The sequence below is a fragment of the Leucopleurus acutus genome (genome assembly GCF_964270905.1).
Source record: "Leucopleurus acutus genome assembly, chromosome: 1".
Classification (NCBI taxonomy): Eukaryota; Metazoa; Chordata; class Mammalia; order Artiodactyla; family Delphinidae; genus Leucopleurus; species Leucopleurus acutus.
The window spans coordinates 32,371,434-32,399,212 of NC_139142.1; the positions used below are offsets into that span (position 1 = coordinate 32,371,434).

The following is a 27,779-nucleotide window of genomic DNA, read 5'->3' on the forward strand; positions in this document are numbered from 1 at the left end:
CAGGCAATGTACCTGGTGCCTCCACTGTCTTATCTGGTAAAAATAATAAGAATAGGAAAACAGTATGGCATCTCCTCAAAATATTAAACATAGAATTACCATATGATCCAGCAATTCCATTTCTGGGTATGTACCCGGAAGAACCGAAATCAGGATCTCGAAGAAATATCTGTACATCCACGTTCATAGCTGCATCACTCACTGTAGCCAAAAGTTGGAAACAACCCAAGTGTCCACAACAAATGAATGGATAAGCAAAATGTGGTATATGCATATGATAGAAAATGTGCAGCCTCAAAAAGGAAGGAAATTCTGCACTCCCTCTTGCGAGAACACTGGAATCACAACCAACTGCTGAAAAATCATCGACAGGAAGACACTGGAACTCACCAAAAAAGGTACCCCACAACCAAAGACAAAGGAGAAGCCACAATGAGACGGTAGGAGGGGCACAATCACAATAAAATCAAATCCCATAACTGCTGGGTGGGTGACTCACAAACTGGAGAACACTTGTATCACCGAAGTCCACCCACTGGAGTGAAGGTTCTGAGCCCCACGTCAGGTTTCCCAACCTGGGGGTTCGGCAACGGGAGGAGGAATTCCTAGAGAATCAGACTTTGAAGGCTAGCGGAATTTGATTGCAGGACTTCGACAGGACTGGGGGAAACAGACACTCCACTCTTGGAGGGCACACACAAAGTAGTGTGCGCATCGGGACCCAGGGGAAGGAGCAGTGACCCCATAGGAGACTGAACCAGACCTACCTGCTAGTGTTGGGGTTCTCCTGAAGAGGTGGGGGTGGATGTGTCTCACCGTGAGGACAAGGACATTGGCAGCAGAAGTTCTGGGAAGTATTCCTAGGCGTGGGCCTTCCCAGAGTCCTCCATTAGCCCCAGCAAAGAGCTGGGGTACGCTCCAGCGTTGGGCCGCCTCAGGCCAAATAACCAACAGAGAAGGAACCCAGCCCCACCCATCAGCAGACAAGTGGATTAAAGTTTTACTGAGCTCTGCCCACCAGAGCAACACCCAGCTCTACCCACCACCAGTCCCTCCCATCAGGAAGCTTGCACAATCCTCTTAGATAGCCTCATCCAGCAGAAGGCAGACAGCAGAAGCAAGAAGAACTACAATCCTGCAGCCTGTGGAACAAAAACCACATTCACAGAAAGATAGACAAGATGAAAAGGCAGAGGACTATGTACCAGATGAAGGAACAAGATAAAGCCCAGAAAAACAACTAAATGAAGTGGAGATAGGCAACCTTCCAGAAAAAGAATTCAGAATAATGACAGTGAAGATGATCCAGGACCTCGGAAAAACAATGGAGGCAAAGATCAAGAAGATGTAAGACATGTTTAACAAAGACCTAGAAGAATTAAAGAACAAACAAACAGAGATGAACAATACAATAACTGAAATGAAAACTACACTAGAGGGAATCAATACCAGAATAACGGAGGCAGAAGAACGGATAAGTGACCTGGAAGAGAGAATGGTGGAATTCACTGCTGTGGAACAGAATAAAGAAAACAGAATGAAAAGAAATGAAGACAGCCTAAGAGACCTCTGGGACAACATTAAATGCAACAACATTCGCATTACAGGGGTCCCAGAAGGAGAAGAGAGAGAGAAAGGACGTGAGAAAATATTTGAAGAGATTATAGTCGAAAACTTCCCTTACATGGGAAAGGAAATAGCCACGAGAGTCCAGGAAGCACAGAAGAGTCCCAGACAGGATAAACCCAAGGAGAAACATGCCGAGACACATAGTAATCAAATTGGCAAAAATTAAAGACAAAGAAAAATTATTGAAAGCAGCAAGAGAAAAACAACAAATAACATACAAGGGAACTCCCATAAGGTTAACAGCTTATTTCTCAGCAGAAACTCTACAAGCCAGAAGGGAGTGGCATGACATATTTAAAGTGATGAAAGGGAAGAACCTACAACCAAGATTACTCTACCTGGCAAGGATATCATTCAGATTCGATGGAGAAGTCAAAAGCTTTACAGACAAGCAAAAGCTAAGAGAATTCAGCACCACCAAACCAGCTCTACAACAAATGCTAAAGGAACTTCTCTAAGTGGGAAACACAAGAGAAGAAAAGGACCTACAAAAACAAACCCACAACAATTAAGAAAATGGTAATAGAAACATACATATCAATAATTACCTTAAAAGTGAATGGATTAAATGCTCCCACCAAAAGACACAGGCTGGCTGAATGGATACAAAAACAAGACCCATATATATGCTGTCCACAAGAGACCCACTTCAGATGTAGGAACACATACAGACTGAAAGTGAGGAGATGGAAAAAGATATTCCATGCAAATGGAAATCAAAGGAAAGCTGGGGTAGCAATACCCATATCAGATAAAATAGATGGTAAAATAAAAAATTTTACAAGAGAAAAGGAAAGACACTACATAATGATCAAGGGATCAATCCAAGAAGAAGATATAACAATTATAAATCTATATGCACCCAACATAGGAGCACCTCAATACATAAGGCAACTGCTAACAGCTATAAAAGAGGAAATCAACAGTAACACAATAATAGTGGGGGAGTTTAACACCTCACTTACACCAACAGACAGATCATCCATACAGAAAATTAATAAGGAAACACAAGATTTAAATGACATAATAGACCAGATAGATTCAATTGATATTTATAGCACATTCCATCCAAAAAGAGCAGATTACACTTCTTCTTGAGTGCGCACAGAACATTCTCCAGGATAGATCACATCTTGGATCACAACTCAAGCCTCAGTAAATTTAACAAAATTGAAATCATATCAAGCATCTTTTCTGACCACAACGCTATGTGATTAGAAATCAATTTCAGGGAAAAATAACGTAAAAAATACAAACACATGGAGGCTAAACACTATATTACAAAATAACCAAGAGATCACTGAGGAAATCAAAAAATACCTAGAGACAAATGACAATGAAAACATGATGATCCCAAACCTATGGGATGCAACAAAAGCAGTTCTAAGAGGGAAGTTTATAGCAGTACAAGCCTACCTCAAGAAACAAGAAAAATCTCAAATAAACAACCTAACCTTACACCTAAAGGAACTAAAGAAAGAAAAAACAAAACCCAAAGTTAACATAAGGAAAGAAATTATAAATATCAGAGCAGAAATAAATGGAATAGAAATCAAGAAAACAATGGCAAAGATCAATAAAACTAAAAGCTGGTTCTTTGAGAAGATAAACAAAATTGATAAACCATTAGCCAGACTCATCAAGAAAAAGGAGAGAACTCAACTCAATAAAATCAGAAATGAAAAAGAAGTTACAACAGACACCGCGAAATACAAAGCATCCTAAGAGACTACTACAAGCAACTCGATGCCAATAAAATGGACAACCTGGAAGAAATGGACAAATTCTTAGAAAGGTATAACCTTCCAAGACTGAACCAGGAAGAAATAGAAGATATGAACAGACCAATCACAAGTAATGAAATTGAAACTGTGATTTAAAATCTTCCAACAAACAAAAGTCCAGGACCAGATGGCTTCCTAGGTGAATTCTACCAAACATTTAGACAAAAGCTAACACCCATCCTTCTCAAACTCTTCCAAAAAACTGCAGCGGAAGGAACACACCCAAACTCATTCTATGAGGCCACATCACCCTGATACCAAAACCAGACACAGATACTACAGAAAAAGACAATCACAGACCAATATCACTGATTAATATATATGCAAAAATTCTCAACAAAATACTAGCAAACAGAATCCAACAACACATTAAAAGGATCATACACCATGATCAAGTGGGATTTATCCCAGGGATGCAAGGATCCTTCAATATACGCAAAACAATCCATGTGATACACCATATTAACAAATTGAAGAAGAAAAACCATATGATCATCTCAATAGATGCAGAAAAAGCTTTTGACAAAATTCAACACCCATTTATGATAAAAACTCTCCACAAAGTGGGCATAGAGGGAACCTACCTCAATATAATAAAGGCCATATATGACAAACCCACAGCAAACATCATTCTCAATGGTGAAAAACTGAAAGCATTTCCTCTAAGATCAGGAACAAGACAAGGATGTCCACTCTCACCACTATTATTCAACATAGTTTTGGAAGTCCTAGCCATGGCAATCAGAGAAGAAAAAGAAATAAAAGGAATACAAATTGGAAAAGAAGAAGTAAACCTGTCACTGTTTGCAGATGACATGATACTATACACAGAGAATCCTAAAGATGCCATCAGAAAAGTTCTAGAGGTAATCAATGAATCTGGTAAAGTTGCAGGATACAAAATTAATGCACAGAAATCTCTTGCATTCCTATACACTAATGATGAAAAATCTGAAAGAGAAATTAAGGAAACACTCCCCTTGACCACTGCAATTAAAGGAATAAAAAACCTAGGAATAAATCTACCTAGCGAGACAAAAGACCTGCATGAAGAAAACTATAAGACACTGTTGAAAGAAATAAAAGATGATACAAACAGATGGAGAGACATACCATGTTTTTGGATTGGAAGAATCAACGTTGTGAAAATGACTATACTACCGAAAGCAATCTACAGATTCAATGCAATCCCTATCAAATTACCAATGGCATTTTTTACAGAACTAGAACCAAAAATCTTAAAATTTGTATGGAGACACAGAAGACCCTGAATAGCCAAAGCCGTCTTGAAGGAAAAAAAAGGAGCTGGAGGAATCAGACTCCCTGATTTCAGACTATACTACAAAGCTACAGTAATCAAGACAATATGATACTGGCACAAAAACAGAAATATAGATCAATGGAACAGGATAGAAAGCCCAGAGATAAACCCATTAGTTGACCTATGGTCAACTAATCTAAAACAAAGGAGGCAAGGATATACAATGGAGAAAAGACAGTCTCTTCAATAAGTGGTGCTGGGAAAACTGGACAGCTACATGTAAAAGAATGAAATTAGAACACTCCCTAACACTATACACAAAAATGAACTCAAAATGGATTAGAGACCTAAATGTAAGACCAGACGCTATAAAACTCTTAGAGCAAAACATAGGAAGAACACTTTGACATAAATCACAGCAGGATCTTTTTTGATCCCCCTCCTAGAGTAATGGAAATAAAAACAAAAATAAACAAATGGGACCTAATGAAACTTAAAAGCTTTTGCAAAGCAAAGGAAACTACAAACAAGAGAAAAAGACAACGCTCAGAATGGGAGAAAATATTTGCTAATGAATCAATGGACAAAGGATTAATCTCGAAAATATATAAACAGCTCATGCAGCTCAATATTAAAAAAACAGACAGCAGAATCCAAAAATGGGCAAAAAACCTAAATAGACATTTCTCCAAAGAAGACATGCAGATGGCCAAGAAGCACATGAAAAGCTGCTCAACATCACTAATCATTAGAGAAATGCAAATCAAAACTACAGTGAGGTATCACCTCACACCAGTTAGAATGGGCATCATCAGAAAATCTACAAACAACAAATGCTGGAGAGGGTGTGGAGAAAAGGGAACCCTCTTGCACTGTTGGTGGGAATGTAAATTGATACAGCCACTGTGGAGAACAGTATGGAGGTTCCTTAAAAAACTAAAAATAGAATTACCATATGACCCAGCAATCCCACTACTGGGCATATACCCAGAAAGAACCATAATTCAAAAAGACACATGCACCCCAATGTTCACTGCAGCACTATTTTCAATAGCCAGGTCATGGAAGCAACCTAAATGCCCACTGACAGATGAATGGATAAAGAAGATGTGGTACATATATACAACGGAATATTACTCAGCCATGAAAAGGGATGTAATTTGGTCATTTGTAGAGACGTGGATGGATCTAGAGACTGTCATACAGAGTGAAATAAGTCAGAAAAAGAAAAACAAATATCGTATATTAATGCATATATGTGGAAGCTAGAAAAATGGTACAGATGAACTGGTTTGCAGGGCAGAAATTGCAACACAGATGTAGAGAACAAACGTATAGACACCAAGGGGGGAAAGTGGCAGGGGTTGGGGGTGTGTGTGATGAACTGGGAGATTGGGATTGACATGTATACACTAATAGGTATACAATGGATAACTAATAAGAACCTGCTGTATAAAAAAATAAATTAAATAAAATCCAAAAATTAAAACAAAACAACAAAAAGGAAGGAAATTCTGACATATGCTGTAAAGTGGAGGAACCTTGCGGACACTATGCTAAGTGGAATAAGCCAGTCTCAAAAAGACAAGTACTGTATGATTCCACTTACAGGAGGTACCTAGAGGAGGCACATTCACTGAGACAGAAAGTAGAATGGTGCTTTCCAAGGGCTGGCAGGAATAGAGAGTTAGTGTTTAATGGGTGCGGAGTTTGAGTTTACGATGATGAAAGTGTTCTGGAGATGGATGGTGGTGACACTTGCACAACAGTGTGAATGTACTTAATGCCACTGTGTACATTGTTAAATGGTTTACATGGTAAAGTTTATGTTATGTGTATTTTACTGCAATTAAACATAGGAAAATAATAAGAAGAAATCAATATTAGGCATCAATATTGCCATTTCTGTTACCCAGGGAAAGCGGCACCCCTGGGAGTAAAAGTGGACCATTCTAGGCTGAGCTCTCCTGTAGTCAGTGAGACTTGGGAACAGAACGAATGCTCGGCTCAGGGTGGAATCCCAGGGTCTTCCCCCACCCACCCAGTCTCATTCTTGACCTACCCCGCACCCCCCATTCCAGGCTACAACCTTAGAAAATGACCTGGAATTGGGCATAGCATACCATGCCTTTACTCAGGCCACACCTCCTGCGTGATATTCCTTTCTCTCCATGTTCAGCCAGCATATGCTCATCTTTAAAGTCTTGGCCACCAGAAGCCCTAAATAGACATTTCCCCAAAGAAGACATACAGATGGCCAACAGGCACATGAAAAGATGCTCAACACTGCTAATTATTAGAGACATGCAAATCAAAACTACAATGAGAATGGCCATCATTAAAAAGTCTGCAAATAACAAACGCTGGATAGGGTGTGGAGAAAAGGGAACCCTCCAACACTGTTGGTGGGAATGTAAGTTGGTGCAGCCACTATGGAAAACAGTCTGGAGGTGTCTCAGAAAACTAAAAATAGAGTTGCCGTAAGATTCAGCAATCCCACTCCTGGGCATATATCCGGACCAAACTGTAATTCAAATAGATACACGCACTCCTATGTTCATAGCAGCACTATTCACAACAGCCAAGGCATGGAAACAACCCAAGTGTCCATCGACAGATGAATGGATAAAGAAGATGTGGTGTATATATACAATGGAATACTACTTGGCCATAAAAAGATTTAAATGCCATTTGCAGCAATATGGATAGACCTAAAGATTTCATACTAAGTGAAGTAAGTCAGAAAGAAAAAGGCAAATATCGTATGATATCACTTGTATGTGAAATCTAAAATATGACACAAATGAACTTATCTACAAAACAGAAACAGACTCACAGATGTAGACTTGTGGTTGTCAAGGGGTGAGGGGGGGAGGAGGGATGGATTGGGAATTTGGGATTAGCAGATGCAAATTGTTATATATAGAATGGATAAACAACAAGGTCCTACTGTATAGCACAGGGAACTTTATTCAATATCCTGATATACCATAATGGAAAAGAATATAAAAAATAATGTATATATATGTAATAAAAGTTTTTAATTGAAGTTGTCTTGTGAAATAAATAAATAAATAAAGTCTCAGCCACATCATCACCCTCTCAGTGAGGGAGGCAAAGTCTTTGCTCTACTCAGCACATGCCCTGTGATGGTACCCACAGACTTCCCCACCCTCATCAGCTCCCTTCCAGGCCCAAGCAACTAGAGAGCAGGAGCCGGGGCTCATTCACCTTTGCACCCCAACTTCAAGTTCAGTGCTTGTCACGCACTAGAAAACAAATGCCTTCCGAGTGGAAACGTACACATTTATTGTGCTCACCGTGGATGCTGTTTTGAGAGGTTTACACGCAGTCACTCATCATAACAATTCAAAAAGGTAAATACTACTGTTATCTAGGGCTGGGATTAGTGTGAGAGAAGTGAGGAACTCAGGTGCAAAATGTAAAGGGGCACCAAAAAAATTCAGGAATTAACATAGATTATATTTTACTGAAATATTTTCTTTTTTTTTTTTTTGGTACGCGGGCCTTTCACTGTTGTGGCCTCTCCCGTTGCGGAGAACAGGCTCTGGACGCGCAGGCTCAGCCACCATGGCTCACGGGCCCAGCCGCTCTGCGGCATGTGGGATCCTCCCGGACCAGGGCACGAACCTGTGTCCCCTGCATTGGCAGGCGGACTCTCAACCACTGCACTACCAGGGGAGCCCTGAAATATTTTCTTAAATCAAATATCAAAATTTTAAAGACAGGATCCAGCCCTGCACTTACAGCGCTCACCTCACTCACCTCACCCTAATCCCAGCCCTATCAGATTATGTCTTTATTTTTTGATATTTTATTCAACAACTCCATTTCCAGGTATTTATTCAACAACTCCATTTCCAGGTATTTATCTAAGGAATTAATCAAGGCTATGTGTAAAGATTTACCTGCAAGGATATTCACTGTTGTGTTGTTCACAAAAATAAAAAACAGGAGAACATTTGGTTGAACCATATGAAACTGCGAACATTTGACTATTTTTCATCTAAAAAGAAGTTTCATATTGTTCAGTCTAATGTAACTATCCATCATTTATGAACTGTGATTATATAATCTATGGAACATTCACCCACTGAAATTCTAGGCAACTGTTAAAAAATATTTGGAAGAAGACAATGACATAGAAAGATAAAGTGTTATATGAAAAGAACCAGGTACAAAGCAGGATAAGAAAAATCCACCAAAAAAGATCTGAATTGATTATTCACCAAAATGTTAATAGTGGTAAGCCTGAATGGTGGGTTTTAGGGTGATTTTTCAGGTCCTTTCTGATTTCCCATCTCTTGTATATTAAACATGTACCATGTCCAAAGGGAGAAAAAAGAACATTCCTCTGCACATCTGACTCAATACAAGCCTCATCCCTGCTTCTTCAAAGTGGTCAATGTCTTAAAGCATATCTTTCTTTTTATTTACTTATTTAGGCTGCGCCGGGTCTTAGTTGTGGCATGTGGGATCATTTAGTTGCAGCATGCAGACTTCTTAGTTGCAGCATGCATGTGGGATCTACTTCCCCGACCAGGAATTGAACCCAGTCCCCCTGCATTGGGAGTGCGGAGTCTTACCCATCGGACCACAAGGAAGTCCCAAAGCATGTGCTTTAAGTGGAGAAAATCTCTCGGATAAGGCAGCTTCATCAATGCAGGATCAGTAAATACAATGTACATGTTCTACAGTCCCCTTACTTGCCCTTTACAGACATGGCTAATCAACTGCCTGTTTCCCACTCAGTCTGGATGCAGCTTCAGAATCCTTCTCACCACAGTGCTCCAGGACACCACTTCCACAGGTTCTGAGTTGGCAGTAGAGCTGAGACCTATTTGTCATTCTGGCTCTAACAGGACAAAGACAAAACACCAAAAGCAACAGACTGGAACTAATCCCTGTAGTTTCCAAGGGAGTAAAAAGGCTCCCTGCCTCCACTGCTCTTACCTCTCATCCAAAACCGATTTTCATCAGAGCAAGAGTTTAGAAGGGACTTTTTTTTTTTTCAATTATACCTCAATTTTATTTTTATTTGAATTTTTGAATTTATTTTACTTTTTTTTTTTTTTTTTTTTTTTTTTTTTTTTTTTTTTTTGCGGTACATGGGCTCTCACTGTTGTGGCCTCTCCTGTTGCGGAGCACAGGCTCCAGACGCGCAGGCTCAGTGGCCATGGCTCACGGGCCCAGCCTCTCCGTGGCATGTGGGATCTTCCCGGACCGGGGCACAAACCCGTGTCCCCTGCATCGGCAGGCGGACTCTCAACCACTGCGCCACCAGGGAAGCCCTATTTTACTTATTTTTTATACAGCAGGTTTTTATTAATTATCTATTTTATACATATTAGTGTATATATATCAATCCCAATCTCCCAGTTCATCCCACCACCACCACCCTGCCCCGCCACTTTCCCCTCTTGGTGTCCATACGTTTGTTCTCTACATCTGTATCTCTATTTCTGCCTTGCAAACTGGTTCATCTGTACCATTTTTCTAGATCCATATATATGTGTTAATATACAATATTTGTTTTTCTCTTTCTGACTTACTTCACTCTGTATGACAGTCTCTAGATCCATCCACGTCTCTACAAATGACCCAATTTCATCCCTTTTTATGGCTGAGTAATATTCCATTGTATGTATGTACCACATCTTCTTTATCCATTTGTCTGTCGATGGGCATTTAGGTTGCTTCCATGACCTGGCTATCGAAAATAGTGCTGCAGTGAACATTGGGGTGCATGTGTCTTTTTGAATTATGGTTTTCTCTGGGTATATGCCCAGTAGTGGGATTGCTGAGTCATATGGTAATTCTATTTTTAGTTTTTTAAGGAAGCTCCGTACTGTTCTCCACAGTGGCTGTATCAATCTACATTCCCACCAACAGTGCAAGAGGGTTCCCTTTTCTCCACACCCTCTCCAGCATTTGTTGTTTGTAGATTGTCTGATGATGCCCATTCTAACTGGTGTGAGCTGATACCTCATTGTAGTTTTGATTTGCATTTCTCTAATGATTAGTGATGTTGAGCAGCTTTTCATGTGCTTCTTGGCCATCTGTATGTCTAGAAGGGACTTTATTTGTTTCGGTTTATTTATTTATTTATTTATTTTTGTCTGCTTTTTGTTCTTCGTTGCTGTGCACGGCTTTCTCTAGTTGTGGCGAGCAGGGGCTACTCTTCATTGCAGTGTGCAGGCTTCTCACTGCAGTGGCTTCCCTTGTGGAGCATGCGCTCTAGGTGTGGGCGCTCAGTAGTTGTGGCTCACGGGCTCCAGAGTGCAGGCTCAGTAGTTGTGGCTTGCGGGCTTAGTTGCTCCGCGGCATGTGGGATCTTCCCAGCCCAGGGCTCAAACCCGTGTCCCCTGCATTGGCAGGCAGATTCTTAACCACTGCACCACCAGGGAAGCCCTAGAAGGGACTTTAAAAAGAGAAGACACTGAAAGAAAACATTGACCTTCGTTTTAATGATGGTATAAGGATGAGGGCCCAGACTGGGAGGTGTCTGTGCCCATAGATAATGGTGAATTAGGAACTAAAGACTCAGCAGCAGCTGGATCAGAAAGTACTCATCCTGAAGTCAAGGTAAGCTAGGAACATAGCCGCATTCTTTACTTTATATATAACCTTCTGCTGACAACGTCGTAGTGCTTTAGAAAGGGGTCATGAACACATGTAAGGACGAGCGACGTCTGAAGAAACAGGATACAAGCCACATATATAATTTTAAAATTTCTAGTAGCCACATTAAAAAAAGGAAAAAAACAGGTAAAATTAATTTTAATAATATATTTTATTTAGCCCAATATATCCAAATATTATTTCAACACAGAATATAAAAAATATTAGTAAAGTATTTTAATTCTTTTTTGTACTAAGTCTCTGAAATCCAGTATGTACTTTACACTCATAGCACATTTCTTTCTTTCTTTCTTTCTTTCTTTTTTAAATTATTTTTTGGCTGCTTTGGTTCTTCATTGCCGCGTGCAAGCTTTCTCTAGTTGAGGCGAGAGGGGGCTACTCTTCACTGCGGTGCACGGGCTTCTCATTGCGGTGGCTTCTCTTGTTGCGGAGTACAGGCTCTAGGCGCACGGGCTTCAGTAGTTGCAGCACTTGGGCTCAGCAGTTGTGTCTTTCGGGCTCTAGAGCGCAGGCTCAGTAGTTGTGGAGCATGGGCTCAGTTGCTCCGCAGCATGTGGGATCCCCCTGGAACCAGGGATTGAACCCGTGTCCCCTGCATTGGCAGGTGGTCTCCCAACCAGTGCGCCACCAGGGAAGTCTGCACATTTCAATTAAGATACTAAATTTTTGGGACTTCCCTGGTGACACAGTGGGTAAAACTCTGCGCTCCCAATGCAGGAGGCCGGGTTCGATCCCTGGTCAGGGAACTAGATCCCACATGCATGCCCCAAGTAAGAGTTCGCATGCCACAACTAAGGAGCCCATGAAGCCACAACTAAGGAGCCCACAAAGCTGCAACTAAGGAGCCCACCTATTGCAACTAAGACCCAGTGCAACCAAATAAATAAATATTTTAAAAATCAAATTAAAAACAAGATACTAAATTTTCACCCAAAATATTTTATCTATATTGAGATTTCATAAAATTTACAGCTGAAAATGTAGATTCCATATACTGAAGTTCTTCTAAACACTCCTAGAAGTTTTCCAATAACTGAAATGGGTGTCTGTTTTTAAATTTAAATCAATTAAAATTAAATAAAATTAAACATTCAGTTTCTTCTGTTGCACTAGCCACGTTTCAAGCACCCAACAGCCACATGGGGCTGGTGGCTGCTGACCTTGGCCAGTGCAGGTCTGGACCCTGCAGGGCTCTCCCTACCTGTGGGCAGCTGCCATCTCCCATCAGAGCCCCTGTGACTCTGTTCAGGGAACCCACGGCCTGGCTCTTCTGAACACTCCTGCTCAGGTGTGGGCCTCACAACCGGTTTCATTCTCTGACCAGGCCCTTTCTTACTCTCTCAGCTTGGCGTGCTCTCAGCTCTGTCCCAGCACAGGTGTTCAGATCTCCCAGGTTCCATGCTCTGCAGTTCTTGGGCTAGTCCACCCCAACCTGGCTCTGTGCCCCTGCCCAGGTGTGGTTCAGGGACCCTGCTTGGCTGGAAGGGCTGTCTAGGTGATGCTGTGTTTCTGCTTTGCAAAAAACCGGGGGTGGGCAATTTGGGGGTTCATCCAGGGGCAAGTCATTTCCTTTTGGTGTTTTGGGAGAAGGCCCTTGCCATTTTCATGCCCATACAAGGTGGCACCAAGATGGTACTAAAACGTTACTATGGGCACCTCTGCTCCTACCTGGAATCCCTCTTGGCCTGTGGCTCCAAAAGGTCCTCCATCGCCTTCCCTGGTCCCTGTAGGGTGCGCTCTGTCCCTTGGTTCCCTTTCTTCCTCTGGCCTCTTGGGTTGGTGAACTATCTGGGGGCTGTGGCTCAGTCCTACCACTTTACTCCTTCAAGCCACCAGCACCACAGCAGACATCACTAATCAATCACAGTTTCTTTCTCCTTGAGCCTCAGGCTGGGCTCTACCCCAAACGCTGGGATGATGCCTCCAGCCTCCCATACCCCCCGCCAGCTGTCCCCCAGCACCCAGTAAGGGATTTCACAGGAAGGGGAAAAGATGGCTTCCAAGCAAAGAATCTGGTCGCAGACTTATGAGGCAGCAGAAGCTAAGCCCCCTGGAACTGACTTGGCCGCTTTGGAAGGCAACATAGGTTCCCTCTGGCATCAAGGCCAGACCCTCTTGAAATTAAAGACCTTGAAATGTCAGAAGCCCTCCCCAGCAGTTAGTTTAAAGAAGCTAAAAGCCGGAGCTGCTGTAAGAAGATAAAGGGATGGAAATCTGAAGTCTGAAAAGCGGTGTTTAAAAGCGCATGACTGACAGGGCTCTGGGACTGAAGGTGTGTGACCTGAACCACAAAAATAGAGTGGCTGCAGCTTGCCGGCCACATGAAGCCCCATCATACCAGTCTCCTGGGCACTGGGAAATAGACGAAACATCAGTGCACATGGCCTCAGACAGGCCCAGGCAGAGCCCACTTCCAGAAAGCAGCCCCTCTCACCCACCTCCTGCCTGAACAAAAAGCTGTGTGGGGTCGTTGATTCTGCCAGGCCTCAGGTGTCCACCCAGGCATAGGTGCCCACCTCCCTGTCTGCGGGAAGGCCCTGGATGCTTCAGCCTCCAGGGTCTGTTTGTACAGAAGAGGGCAGGAAAGGGCAAGAATTCCAAGTTCCTGCATTGCCAGAAAACATCTTTTCCGGAGTCCCGAATGCACCTGAAGAGAACACGATGAACCAGATGAAGAAACAAAGGGGTGCTGTATCAGGTACCAGCACACAGAGGAATTCTCCTTCCTGCACAAAACTCTCCCCAAGAGCAGCCTCCCGTCCTGCCCTACTCCAACATTTCAACAAGGGCTCCATTATCTTTTGTCTTTTAAATTTCTTCAGGCACTAGCACCCTCTGTTCCCCCTCACCAGCCTCCTCTCTCTCTCTCTCACACACACACACACACACACAGGACACACAAGTACCTCACTGATCTCACATTGTGGGGAAATGAAGTGTTCCAGCCATAGAACATTTTTCAAAGAACCTAGTTACCTCTTTAAGACCAACACTTACTAATATATCTGACGACACTGCTGGAAATCTTTCTGAACTGAATGACATAAGCTCCCTGACATCCCAAGCCAGTACACTGAATGTAATTGATCACTTCCTGATGACTCAGGAACATGTTTCTGAGCCCATCTTTGCCATGATCTACAAGGCCTAATGATCTGGGCTTTCACCTTGGGCCACTTTTACCCTTGCTTACCCTGTAGAGATAGTTGCCCTGGGCTTTGGCTGTCTGGTACACTCTCTCCCTAGATGTCTGCATGGCTCACTCTTTCCATTCATGCTGCAGCTCAAACACCATCTTATCCAACAAGCCTTTTCTGGCCATCCTCCTCTCATCTTTCTGTCCCCTTTTGCCACTTTATTTTATTTTCATAGAGTTTGCCATCACCTAACACATTGTATATCTATTTATGGTCTGTCTCCCCGACTAGGATGTGAGCTCTTTGAGAGCAGGGATTTTGCCTGTTTTGTTATCCCCAGAGCCTATAACAGTCCTGGCACAGTAGGTACTCAGTAAATAATTGTCAAGTGAAGGAATAAACGATGCCTTCAGCACTTCTGACCAGTGTGTACCTGTGGGAGGGGGGCTGCTCCAACCTCACACGGCTGGTTGGTCCTTTGCTCTCACCTGTCACTTCTCAGTGTATCAGCAGCTCCTAGCTCTGCCCTCATCTTGCTTCTTTTAATCTGCTGTATATGTAACGTATGAAAACCTGAAGGTTACCAGGAGATGGACAACCTTCTGAACTCCTTAAACTGATTTTTACAAAAAGTGTGGATTTCGGGGACTTCCCTGGCAGTCCAGCGGTTAAGACTGTGAGCTTCTGCTGCAGAGGGCACGGGTTCGATGTCTGGTCGAGAAACTAAGATCCCACATGCCTCGCAATGAGGCCAAAAAAAGCGGATTTCTAGGCTGTGGCCTAATTCCATGCCTGTCTTCTGAATAAAGTCCAAGAGCTTGAGGCTATGAATTCTCTACTCAGGGGTCTTTGCAGATTGTTGCAAAGTCCTTCTGGTCTTCCCGGATTGTCGAGAGTCTGAAGTCCACCCAGAGACACTCCTGCACATGTGTCTGCATGCCTCCCAGACACGCACAAATACAACGGAATTCTCCTTCAGCAGAAGGTGAGCTGCGTCACTCCATCAGACAGTGTTTCAAGAGAAGAGAACGGGGTGGGCTGGTACAGTTTATTCCTTATGAGAACTGGTTTCATGCTCTTCTGAACACAAGTGGTCTGGTCTTTGTACACCTCACCCCCGGCCCTATTCTCCTTAATCCAAGCACCATCAGACCACGAGCCCTGGTTTGGGCCACCTCACCTTTGCAGGAATGGGTCCAAAAGGTCAAAGTTGGTTTGAGCTGGGAGGGACCTTGGAGATCCTCTAGTTCAACCCTCATCTGACAGATGAGGAAAGTAAGACCCCGAGAGTGGAAGTGACTCACTTATGGAAACACAGCCCCTTGGGAGTAGGGTTGAGCCTAGAAGGGGGATCACTTGGCCTTCATTCTGCATCCTCTTTCTATCCCTTCACCTCCTCATCCCTGGTAGCCAACATCCGTTTCCATCCTGAGCCGTTTCCTTCTGCCTGGACCTGGCCTAGCTAGGGCCTGGGTGAATCGCAACGTCAGGGCCCACAATTTGGAGCATGTTAAGAGATGTGGTCACCGCGCCCCCCCCCCCAACCCCTGTGCTCTGAGACAGTGTTGTCTTCATCTCCACGGAGCCACACCTCACTTCATGGAATGGCAAGGAAGTGGCACTGGTGCCCTTAGGCTAAACTTGCAGCTCTTCCTAATAGGTCCAGAAAAGTGGAAAGGCCATACCTGGGGCAGACTTGCCTCGGTGTCTCCCCAGCTGTGGCCTGAGCCTTATCTTGCCTACAGAGTATAATGATGGCCCCCTCTGTCCCCAAACACCCCTTGTCTGCCACTCCTACCGGTTCTGAAATGTTCACAGAAGTCCTCCGGTGGCCTTACTGTCTCTAACCAGATACTGGCAAAGGGTGTGGCTGAAATTCAGGGTGTTGGGGAGCCAGGCAGGCCTGGGCTTCAGCCTCCTCCATAAACACAGCTCAGGGGCACTGCCAGCCGGCACCGCCCTGGAAAGCAATGGGCAAGGCCCCGGGACGCAGGACAGGCCACCTGGAAACTCTCCCCAGGCTGGATGAGGGAAATAGAAGTGGTATACGGGAAGGTCAGACTCAAGGGGCCTCAGGTGGGTGGAAAACCTTTGTGGGCCTCGTTCTGGGGAGCAGGAAAGAGCCTGAGACCAGCACTTCCGGCTTTGCAGCCTTGCCTCTGACCAGCCTTGGCCCCCTCTCCTTCCCTGTTTGGCAGCTCCAAAGGAACAGGGAGGGGACAGCACTGTGGCAGTTATGGGTTTCTTTTTCATCACCCTCCTCCCTGGCCTCAGTGTGTTCAGCCAGCCTTGCTTCCCAGGGCGCCAGGTCTCTTGCAGTATAATAATTGGGCCCTATTTCAAACTCGGTTACAGAGCTGCCTAACATCTTCCGAGACAGTCAGGACCACGGGCCTTTTGCTCCTCCTCCCACTGCTGCTGGAAGAAAGCGCTGACCCGGCCACAGGGAGTGTGAAGAGAAACCCTGGTCAGCCTTTGGACCATTCCCGTGACAGTCAGCTCAGTGAGAAAGTGTTGCTTCTGGTAAAAACAAATCTCTCCCCCTGCAACTTTTACCCGCTAGCCACAGTTCCATTCCTTGGAACGGGATGGGAAACCAAGCTCTTTCAGTTCAGACATTTTGGCAAAGGGAACTGGGGGTGTCTGTGGGGCAAAGAGAACTGGGCACCTACACAAATTAAATATAATTTAATTTATATTTATTTTAATTGAAGCCTCTGCTCTCAGAGGACAATGCTGGAAAAGCCATCTTCTTTGTTCCCTTCTACTAGGTAAGTGGGGATCCCTGTGCGGCCTCAGGGGTTACTACAGGACCAACTCTGGACAGGGGTATCCCTCAGCTAGCCATAAATCTCACAACACCATTCAAAAGAACTCTCTTAAAGCCATTTATTTGTTTCTAGAAAGGAAGCTATCATCAGCTTATCCAAGGATCAACACACCTAACAAACCATTTCACCCAAATTTATTTATTTATTTGGCCACACCGTGAGGCTTGTGGGCTCTTAGTTCCCCAACCAGGGATCGAACCCATGCCCTGCGCAGTGAAAGCGCAGAGTCCTAACCACTGGACCACCAGGGAATTTCCCTCACCCAAATTTAACATATAAAATACCCAAGGTCCAGAGATGTAAGTTTTTGTCCATGCTCACTCGGCAGTATCCCAACTGTAGGATAAAAAACTCCAGTTTAGGAAAACTCTTGCCTAAAACGTTCACGGTTTCAAATAGGAGACATTGCAAATGAGTACACCTATCCTGAAAATACCCACAATGGATAGTCTTTTAAAAATATGTCTGTAAAGTGAAATTCCATGTAACACCTTCGCATCCCACCCATGCCTATTAGAGAATTAGCATATGGAAAACCAAACCAACCACAAATGTTCTTCCCGACTGTGAGTCCTAAAGACTGAAGGCCAGCTGTGTCTGCTCCACCTCCTGCTTTGGAGGCAGTCCAGAGCCAGTGAGCATCAATGTAGATTCAAGTGGATATCCCCACATCCACTGCCTTGCCCATACGTACAGCATGGAAAAATCACAAACCCTGCCACATCATAGCAGCCATTTATGGATGAAGTCCGTATCTCCCTTTAGTTTTACAGATTCTATAACCAATTTTTCACATCAAAATTTATGCCACATGGGCTGACAACAGGGCAGAATATTAAAAATTAGGACCTCCCTGAGATATCTGGGCCATACGGTTGCCATGCCGACACCCTGCAATGCCAAACAATTGTCTCCAAGGTCCAGAAACAACTTGGCTGGCTTGGAATCACCCAGACATTGTGAAGACGGAGCTGCCTCCTGGCCCAGGCTGTTATGCAGACCCTCCCTTTTCCAGCTCAGCTCTCTGATTCCCCAGGGGAGTGATGATGATGCTTGTCTGAATTTTCTCAGCCTCTGTCAGCCGGACTAGCCACATCATTCCCTAAGAATCTGAAAATCCACATGCAGCGCATTCTGGTCCAACTAGACAGAGACGTGTTCTGGAATGGCAAGGAGACCAGTGAGAGGTTAACCGCAGATTTCAAAGAGAAATTAAATCTTCAGCTGCACCTGCCCCTTTTAAGTTGAACAAAGGGCTTACCTCCCAGAGAAGCTGAACACACATTCCCCTGGCTCTCTAGTTATAGTCAGCTGGAGCTGGAATAAAGTATTAGTGGGATATGAAGCTTGGATCATTGCTCCCAGAGTTGGGCAGAAATCCTACTTCACTCGTGTAACAGTACTATTAAGTCTTGCTGTGCTCATCAAGGTGGGGATGCAAGAAGCTTCCTGCATTGTCCCTGCACGATAGCTTCCATTCAGTGAGGAGACAGGCCGATGACTGAAAGTCCCACTGAAGCGAAATACCCCGAATATGGGAATACAATGCAAGGCTGTGTCAAAGGCAGGGTGTGACTGGGGATCAATGCCTATGGAACAGACATTCAGGGCTTAAAGCCTAAGAACAACGAGGGAGCTGGCTATGCCCCGAGTGGCCAGAGAAGGCGCGCGGCTCACTCCCAGGAACTTCCACTCTCCCTCTCTTCCTGCACCTCCATTCCTGGCTCCCTGATACTCCTTCACACTTTAAACTCACTCGGCTTCCAGTTCACAGCCCTCTTCTAATCTGCAGTAAGTCAAACCCCATGGGAACAGGGAGAGGGCCGAGAGGATGTTCACTGCAGCCCCCATGACCTGCCATTGCCACCCCTCAAAACGAGTGCCGCCCACCTCCAGCAGTGCCCCCCCAAGCCCCCAGCACCATTCCCAGGCTCTCAGTCTGAGTGGCTTTCCCGGATTCTGAAGCAGAGGCACCTGTGATGAGACCAGCCTCAGGCTTTGAGCAGCAGTTAGTATCTCTGTGCTCTTCCCTTCCATTCCCCCTCCTCTCTCCCCTCCTCCTCTTCCAGCTCAGACCCTCCTTCCATCACGTCACCACAGAGAAGGACAGAACATCTGGGCAGCCTGTCTCTCCCCTGCCACTCCAGGCCCGCCTACCCTGGACCAGAGCTGGCCCTCTCAGAGCGTAAGAACAGGGCAGCTTGGATGAGTCCCTGCTGTGGGAGCTCCCTGGGGGTATGGGGCCACTCCTGGTTTGCCCAGTTCCGACTTGAATCTGTCCACCTAGATCCCAACATTCTGGGGTCTTTAACACAGGAGGCTTTCCCTCATCAGCCTTTCCATCCAAACATCCACAAGTGCTTTGGAAACAGTGTCTTAGTGGCAGGGACCCTCAGCCCAGAAAGGAACACTCCACCTAATCAGGCTCACCCCTAGAGAGCTCAACCAGACGGGGATCTGGCAATGGGGGAGTGGGGCTGGGGAAAACCCACAAACCCCAAGGTCTCCTCAGGCAAAGCCTGGAAATATGGTTCTTTTGCAGGGGATTTTCACTTCTTTCCGGGTAGGTAACAAGAAAGGGAATCTAGGGCAGGATGGGACTACGAGAGCACTTCCACGCCTACAACTGCCACTACAAACAACACACCGTATTCCTGGGGCTCAGCTGCCTTGGCACAAAGATCTCAGAGTCTACTCCACACAAGCCTTTGCCCTCCTGACCCTGCGCCTCTCCAGGAGCTCCTCACCCCTGCCTCCCCAGACCCAGATCTTTCAGAATGGCCACCCTGCTCCACTCCCCCACCCTCAACCCCTCACTCCGCTCTCCTTCTTTCCGACCCCCGCCGGCCAGGCTGCACCGGGCCCAGCAGTCTGTCCTGCGAGTCGGGTCGCCCAAGAGTCTCGCCCACCATCCGCCCACATCGGAAGACTGCGGCCCGCCTGAGCGCGCCTCTCGCGGGTTCCAGAGCCTCCCGTCTCAACAGGTGCCCCTGCCACAAAGAGCCGGCTCCCGGGGCCCGGGCGGAGGCGGCGACAGGCACGCCCCAGCCCAGGTCCCCGGAGCGCCTGCGGGGCTCCCCCGCACCTCCGCCGTGCCCCGCCGCCTTGGTTTCCCCGCTCGCATTGAGATCGCGGGGCTGACCTCGTGAGAGGCGATCTCCGAGCCTGGGCGCAGACACTGCTAGTCAGCGCGTCGTGATGGACTGGTGTTGGGGCGTGGGACGCCTTCAGGACAAGACCTTTCCCCGACCCAAAGAACCCCGGGGGTGATAGTGGGGAGTCCTCCGTGCCCCCCCAAAAAGCAGGTTCAAGTTGACCCGGACTGAGAAGGGAGCTCAAAGTCCAGCAAGTCCCTAGCGACCCTGCCTCACCCAGCGCACCCACCCCACGTCCTTTGCCCCCGAGGGGCTGAAGGGGGGTGCGCACAACCACCTACGCGCTTAGCAGCGTGTGGTTCCCACTGCCGGCTCGCCGCGCGCAAGGTCCAGCCGCCTTCGGGGGCGGATGAGACGCGGACAACCCCTAGCCCTCGGCCCCCGGCCCTCGGCCCTCGGCCCCCGGCCCAGGCTGCGCAGCGCCCAGAGAGCCGCCACGTTCCCAGTCGCGCGTGCACGCCGGGCCCACCAAACTTGCAGTACTTTCTCCCAACCCCCACCCGCTGTCACCCTCCCTCCATCCGTGCGCCCTGGCCCCGCTAGCCCGACAGAGGTTGCCATAACAACGGACAGGAATGCTCCAACGTATACAAAGCCGGCGGGGCGCGGCGGGCACGCAGCCCCCGGCCTGGCCTCTCGCCCTCTGCTGCCGCGCGGGGCTAGGACGCGCGCCGCGGCTCCCCGGCCGGCCGCTCGGCTCGCAACGCGTACTCACAATGAGCGGGATGGTGCGGTCCTCCCGGAGCGGTTCCGGCCTCCCGCCGGCCCTCTGCGCGCCCCGGCCGCCGGAGGATGCTGCGTGGGCTCGGTTGTCCTGCCATAAGTAGTAGAAAGTGCCCAGGATCCAGGCTACGGTCAGAATGGCGATGGCATTGGCGCGGATCTTCCTCATGGTGGGCGGCTGGGCGCCCGGAGTAGGGGCCCGGGCCGGCGTGCTCTTGGAGCCGGGGCGGGGGCACTCGCAGCCTCAGCTGTTTGTTTTCGCTCGCGCCGGGCTGCTCAGTCCCGCAGAGCAGAAAAAGGAGAGAGGTGGGGGGTTGGGGGGGGGATAGGGAGAGACAGGAGCACGGAGCGATCCTCACGGTCCTAATGCCCTTCAGTCCGAGGCGCGCGCCTCCCGCGGGCGCCCATTCATTCGCGCGCAGAGCCCGCCCCCCGCTCCAGCCCCGGCCGGCTGCGGGGCCGCTGCGCCCAGGGAGAGGAGCGTAGCGGGTGCAAAGCGGCGCCGGAGGAAGGCCGGGCGAGGCAGACGCCCGCGGCGGAATGGCGACGGGCCAGAGCCAGTCTCGGCTCCAACGGCTCGGCGACCGAGCTCCTGGCGGCTGCCCGCGCGCGGCCCTGGTCTCTCCCGCCTACCTCCACCCACCCCCGGACCGAGCGGCCCTGAGTCACCGGTTGGAGATGCGCGACCCCGGCCCGGGCCCGCGCTGCGGAGCTGCCTTTCTGGACTGCGCTCTGAACTGCGCTCTGGAACAGGGTTTAAGGTGTGTTCGGCGTGTCTTTGGAAAGGGACGGCTGGGCGGGAGGAGAGTCTGGAGTTTGCACCGGAATCCTCCGCAGCCTAGGATGCCGAGCCGCCGGAGGTCCCGCCCCGAGGAGGGATTGGAAGCTAGTGCACTTGACATTCGAAGAGAGAGAAGGGGAAGAGACGCAGTTTCATAGCCAGTGAAAGGAGAATGGGGGTACAACCACCCCCCCTCTTCCGTTGGCCTGGGGCTCCCAGCTTTCATGATGCTTCTTTCCACCCCGCCTCGTTGTCCCCTGGACAACCCTGGGGTATTATCATCACCATTTCATCAGGAAGAAGGGAGGCGGCCAGAGAGGCTAGAAGATTCGCTGGAGACCGCACGACTAATTAGTGGGCAGAGCCCAGTCTAGAAACCACCTCTCCGTCTGACACTTTGAACAAAGTGCAAAACACCGTGTTGAGAGACACGGACACAGAAATCATTGAGATTGTGCCCCAGTCCTGGTGGCACTGAGAATCTGATGTGAACTACTCTCACTCCGGGCAGAAGGCAAGGTGGGCTAAATTAGTTCTAAAAGATCAGCACAGTGTCAGGGACAGAACAGACACTCAGATGTGAAATACACAAACTAAGCAGGGATCACAGAGGAAAAATATTGTATTGCGAGGTGGTCTTAGGGGGAGGCTTCTCACAGAAGGTAGATAACTCCTTTGAATAAATTCTTAAGAGGCAAGAAAGGGAGGACAGGGCAGGATGTGCTGCGTGAACAGCATGAGCAAAGGTCCAGAGGATGAAAGTACTTGATGTTTTCAAGGAAGAGATCTACCTGGCGGTGCCACGGCCCAGGATGCTGGGAAGTTATTGGTGGGAGTTGAAGTTGGTCAGGCTGGGCGAGTCTGGACTCAGGAAGCCCTTTCATGTGAGACACAGGGTTGTCAGGCTGTTTGCATCCTGCTGGTACTCCTGGGCACTGGCTCATCTGAAGGACCACATTAGGTCCTGGCCTCTGAATGAAGCTACCTCGGGAATCAGGCAGATGGTGAGGTCACAGTTCATGCTTTCCCCCAACCACCCCCTTCAGCATTTCCCTGTCTCTCCAGCACTCAGGACTGAAGCACTTTTGTAATAGCTGCTCAGTACACTTCGGTTGGAGTGAAGTGAATTGAAGGAAGAAAACCTGAATGGGTTTTTTGCTGCAGAAAAGTCATTGTTTTAACTGCAATACCCTTTCCTCACTCAGAAGACTAACCACGAGGACAAGTCCAAAAATGGCCCTACCAAGAAAGTGACCCTAGAAAGAAGGGGACACGTAAAAGAGGGCCTCACAAAGAAATCTGTAAGAATAGCGGGGCGGGCTTCCCTGGTGGCGCAGTGGTTGAGAGTCCGCCTGCCGATGCGGGGGACACGGGTTCGTGCCCCGGTCCGGGAAGATCCCACATGCCGCGGAGCGGCTAGGCCCGTGAGCCATGGCCGCTGAGCCTGCACGTCCGGAGCCTGTGCTCCGCAACAGGAGAGGCCACAACAGTGAGAGGCCCGCGTACCGCAAAAAAAAAGTATATCAGGGAATCTGAGGCGTGAGCTGCGTGGCAGTCAGGAGCAGTAGGAGATGGTGTGGAGATGCAGGCCAGCCTTGCTCTCCCAGGTCTCCCTTGCCTGGGGAGTTTAATTAGACTGCAGTAGGGACCAGGATTCATTTCCATAGACCAAGATAACCCCTGTCAAGCCACTGGCTTGTTTCTGCAGCAATCATGGGGCAGACCCAGTGGTCATGTCCTCTGTGGGAAGCTAGGGAGACTTGCTCCTTAGGAATCAGGCCCCACAGCCATCTCTAGATGACGAGGAAACGTCAGGGCACTGCCCTTCTGGTGTCCCTACCCCCATACAGGCTCTCAGGTCAGCCAGGTGGGAAGACCTGGGGAATGACCCTTTGTTGATACAGGCTGCTCCTCTCATCCCAGCCTGGTCTATTAGGTCTAGCTGCCTTTGGTCTTGAAAGAACCAGGTGAGAGGATGTGGGATCCAAAGACATCACATCAACCCATAGTGAGAGGCTCCAAAGTCACCCCTAGGCATGGAGGATGAAGCTGGACCATGCCAAACCGACATCAGGCTGATGGGTTACTGATGACTCCAGAAGGAGGGCTCCATGAGGAGAGGGAGGGAAGAAGGAGCTGGAACTTGGCAGGTTTCTACAAGTCTTACCCCTTATTCCTCAGGGCTCAGTGGTGAGGATGCTGTACATCTGCACCAAATTGTCACCGCCAGGTAGCTCTGTCTCAGAGAGAAGTCTTCTCTACTCACCCCCACCACAAAGAGAAACCCCCCCAAAACCCCTAGGAGTGTAGCCTTTCTGGAAGGTGTTAGACTTCATAGCTAGCCCTTCCTTAAATGAGCACAATAAACTTCCCCGGGTGTGGGTGGTGGAGGTAAGGTGGCAGGTGATCACCTCGCTCACCGGACTCACAGAAATTTGATATAGACAGAGGCTGAGTGATGGGTCTCAAGCCACAGGCACGCTGGAAGAGCTGGGAACTTGCAGCTGCCACCTCGGCTACGGCCCACGGTCATTCTTCCAGATTCTAATCCCAAAGAGGCACTGAGCTGAGCCTTAGCCCTCCCTGAGATGGATTTCAGCGTTCAGAGGTGGCTGTGAACATTGTTCCCTCTCTGGGCCTAGCTAGCAGAACCACAGAATCAAAGCAACACCTAAGAGAGGTAGTGTTGCCTAACATCACTGAACTTCGAAACCAACAAGAGTGATGATAATAGCTACAGTTCACTGAGTACCTAGCAGGTGCCAGCTGCTGTGCTGACATCTCACACACATTATCTCTAAAGCCCCCGCGACCTGCAGGAGAGGACGCTGAGGCTCCGTGAAGCCCTCGATCGCTGAGAGTCAAACAACAGGTGGGTGGAGGGCCTGGGTTCGAGTCCATTTTCCATGCCGGTGTTTGGGCACCAGTGCCGGGCTTCTGAGGCCACCGGGCAGTCTGCAGGGTGGTAGACGTTCTGCATGTAGGGACCTCACTTCCCTCTCAGGACCTCCGTTTTCTTTTCGGTAAAAGAAGGCTTGCCGAGAGATGACCTCCAAGGTCCCTCCAGCTGTGCCATTTTGGACTTGCAGTTGTCTCCCTTGTCACTGCTCTCAGGCACGGTCCCCTTCTCTTTAAAGCCGCTGAAGCCAGCACTCAGGTAAACTGGGCAGAGTGCCATGTGGCACGGCGCTCCCAGAGGGCCCAGGGAACTGTCTGCCCCTGTGAATTTGATGTGCGGATCTGGGGATTGGGGTTGTTAACAGAGGGCAGAAAGGGTATAGGTCAGTGTGAAGCCCGAGCTCTGGAGCTGGACAGCCTGAATTCAAATGCTGGTTCCGTCACATATTAGAGTGGCTTGGGCAAATTCTTACTCCCTCTCTTAGCTTCGGTTTCCTCAACGGTAAAATGGGGCAGTGACAGCCCTTAACTTGCAGCATTGTTGGGAAAGGTAGGATGAAATGAAGCAAGTAAAATCCAGTGCTTGGTAACCACCGGCATCCCCTGGAGGCCCACTCTCACAGGCAGTGCTGCTGGCTGCTGGGGTGACGGGGACTCCCGAAGGGCCCGCCAGGGCACCTGCGGGGGACTGCTCACCTGGGCCGCGAAGGAGAACAGACCCCAGACAGGCCTCTTCAGCCACACCCAAGTTCCGACAGGGATGACCGTCCTGCCCCACAGGCGCGTGGCTGCCTCTTCCAGAGCCTCTGCTCAGTGGGGCTGGGGGGGAGGGGAGAGGCAGAGTGTACGGCCGCAGCCTCTGCTGGGTGTCCATTCTCGCTGGCTTACCCATTACCCTCGAGACTCTGGGTCACCTCAGGAGCCTCTTGTCCTGTCTGCATCTGCAGCAGGGGTCCAGCAGGAGGCTGAAGGGAACTGATTAGACTCCCATGTCTGCTCGAAGCAGGAAAGAGGAGCCAGGGATGGTGAACAGAATGTACGTTACCATGAAACAGACACTGTGCCAATACACCATCTCAGAACACTCACGACGACCCTGTGAGGAAGGCTCCACCCTCTCTATCTCACAGATGAAGAGACTGATGGCTGCAGAGGTCACCCAGCCACCAGGTGGCAGGTATGCTACCCACTGTCCCCACTTAATGCACCAGCGTATCTAAGGAAAAGCTTTTTATAAGTCAAGTTTCTACGAACCATTATAGATCAAGTTGAGGACCTGGCTCTTTGAAAGGAACTCAGTTCTTTATTAGTCATCATTCTGTTTGTCTGAGAACCGTGGCTTTTTATATCAGTTTCTGCCCCTGGAGTATAAGCCCCATGAGGGCAGGGGTTCTTGTATGTTTTGTTCATCTGTCTCCCCAGTGCTTAGAACACTGCTTGGTGTATATAGTCCATGCTCATTGAGTATTTTTTTTAATGTAAGTTTATTGTTATTTTATTTATTTATTTTTGGCTGCACTGGGTCTTTGCTGCTGCTCGTGGGCTTTCTCTAGTTGCAGCCAGCGGGGGTTACTCTTCGTTGTGGTGCGTGAGCTTCTCATTGCAGTGGCTTCTCTTGTTGCGGAGCATGGGCTCTGGGTGCACGGGCTTCAGCAGTTGTGGCGCATGGGCTCAGTCGTTGTGGCGCACGGGCTTAGTTGCTCCGCGGCATGTGGGATCTTCCCGGACCAGGGCTCGAACCCGTGTCCCCTGCATTGGCAGGCGGATTCTAAACCACTGCGCCACCAGGGAAGTCCTTCATTTAGTATTTGTTGGTGGAAGGAAGGAGGGAAGAAGATGGGCAGGGTACTCAGTGCAGCATGCATTTCTGTCTGAAGTCAAGCACCTGAGAGATGGTGCAGGACTAGAACCCAGAGAAAGGGCGCAACTCATCTGGGTCAGCGTGGGCCGGTGTAGTGAGTAACCCAGGTTCCCTCCCAGCGCTTCCACAGGAGCAGCTGGCTGCCCCCCAACCATGGGGCCAGGAGCCAAACCCCGCTGCCCCAGATGAGGGGATGAGAAAATCCTCTGTGGTTCCACCAGAAGTCAGGGAAGGAATGACCCCAATTTGGTGAATAACTGCAGGAACTACAAAAGTTATTACTGATCATGAAATGACCCAGCTGCTACATTTGGGAATAATAGGATTGCAGAGTTAGAGGGCTAATTAGAAATGTGTCACATGCTTTTTCTTAACAGCAAGGAATTCCTACAAAGGAGAAATGCACAAATAAAGCCAGCTGGTCAGCAGAATTGGTCCTGGAGGCAGAGCCCTTTGCAAGGCCCACCTGACCTCCCTATCTCACTGCCTGTCTCCTTCGCCCCTTCCCCTCCTCCACAGCCTCTGTGGAGCTGAGTGGCAAAGATCCTCAGAGCAGACCAGCTGGCCCAAAATGTCAGGCCACTGCCTGTTACGTGCCTGTCTCTTGCCCTCGAATGGGAGTTCCTCTGGGCCTGGCAGCCTTCTTTTGTGTATCACCAGATTCTCGCACAGCATGGGCCATCATGGCAGCTCTCACTAAGTATCTGTGCGATGAGTAAATGAATGAATAAGTATCTAGGGCAGCAGGCTGGTTGCTACTCCCCATTCTGTCCCACTGAAATGCCACCTAGCCCACTCAGATGGTAAGCCAATGCCTGTTTGCCCATTAGGGTGGTATTTCCAGTCCCTTTCTTCCCTTTCCTTCTCGAATGCCTACCACGCCAAGCACTTCTAGGTTCCAAGAATACAAAAACGAACAAAACCTGATTCCACCGCCCGAGGAGCCCGTTAACTGATAATGGGGAAATAGGCACAGACGGTCACAAAAGGGTATAACAGAACTCCAGTCAAACACAAAGGGGACTTCATCCAAGGAAGGAATCATCTGAGAGCTGA

At 48.2% G+C, this 27,779-nt stretch overlaps 1 protein-coding gene across 1 annotated transcript in view; it reads right to left on the reverse strand.

The window, feature by feature from the left end:
- The window catches only part of GALNT16 (polypeptide N-acetylgalactosaminyltransferase 16), a gene marked incomplete at its 3' end in the record, with an annotated part of 97,529 nt that extends 76,159 nt beyond the window's left edge, over nucleotides 1–21,370 (reverse strand). The window contains exon 1 of the mRNA XM_082838272.1: nucleotides 21,176–21,370. Within this exon, the coding sequence (XP_082694398.1) occupies nucleotides 21,176–21,352 (177 nt within the window). The 5' untranslated portion in view covers nucleotides 21,353–21,370. The remainder of the gene's footprint in view (nucleotides 1–21,175) is intronic.
- Nucleotides 21,371–27,779: the final 6,409 nt, after the last annotated feature.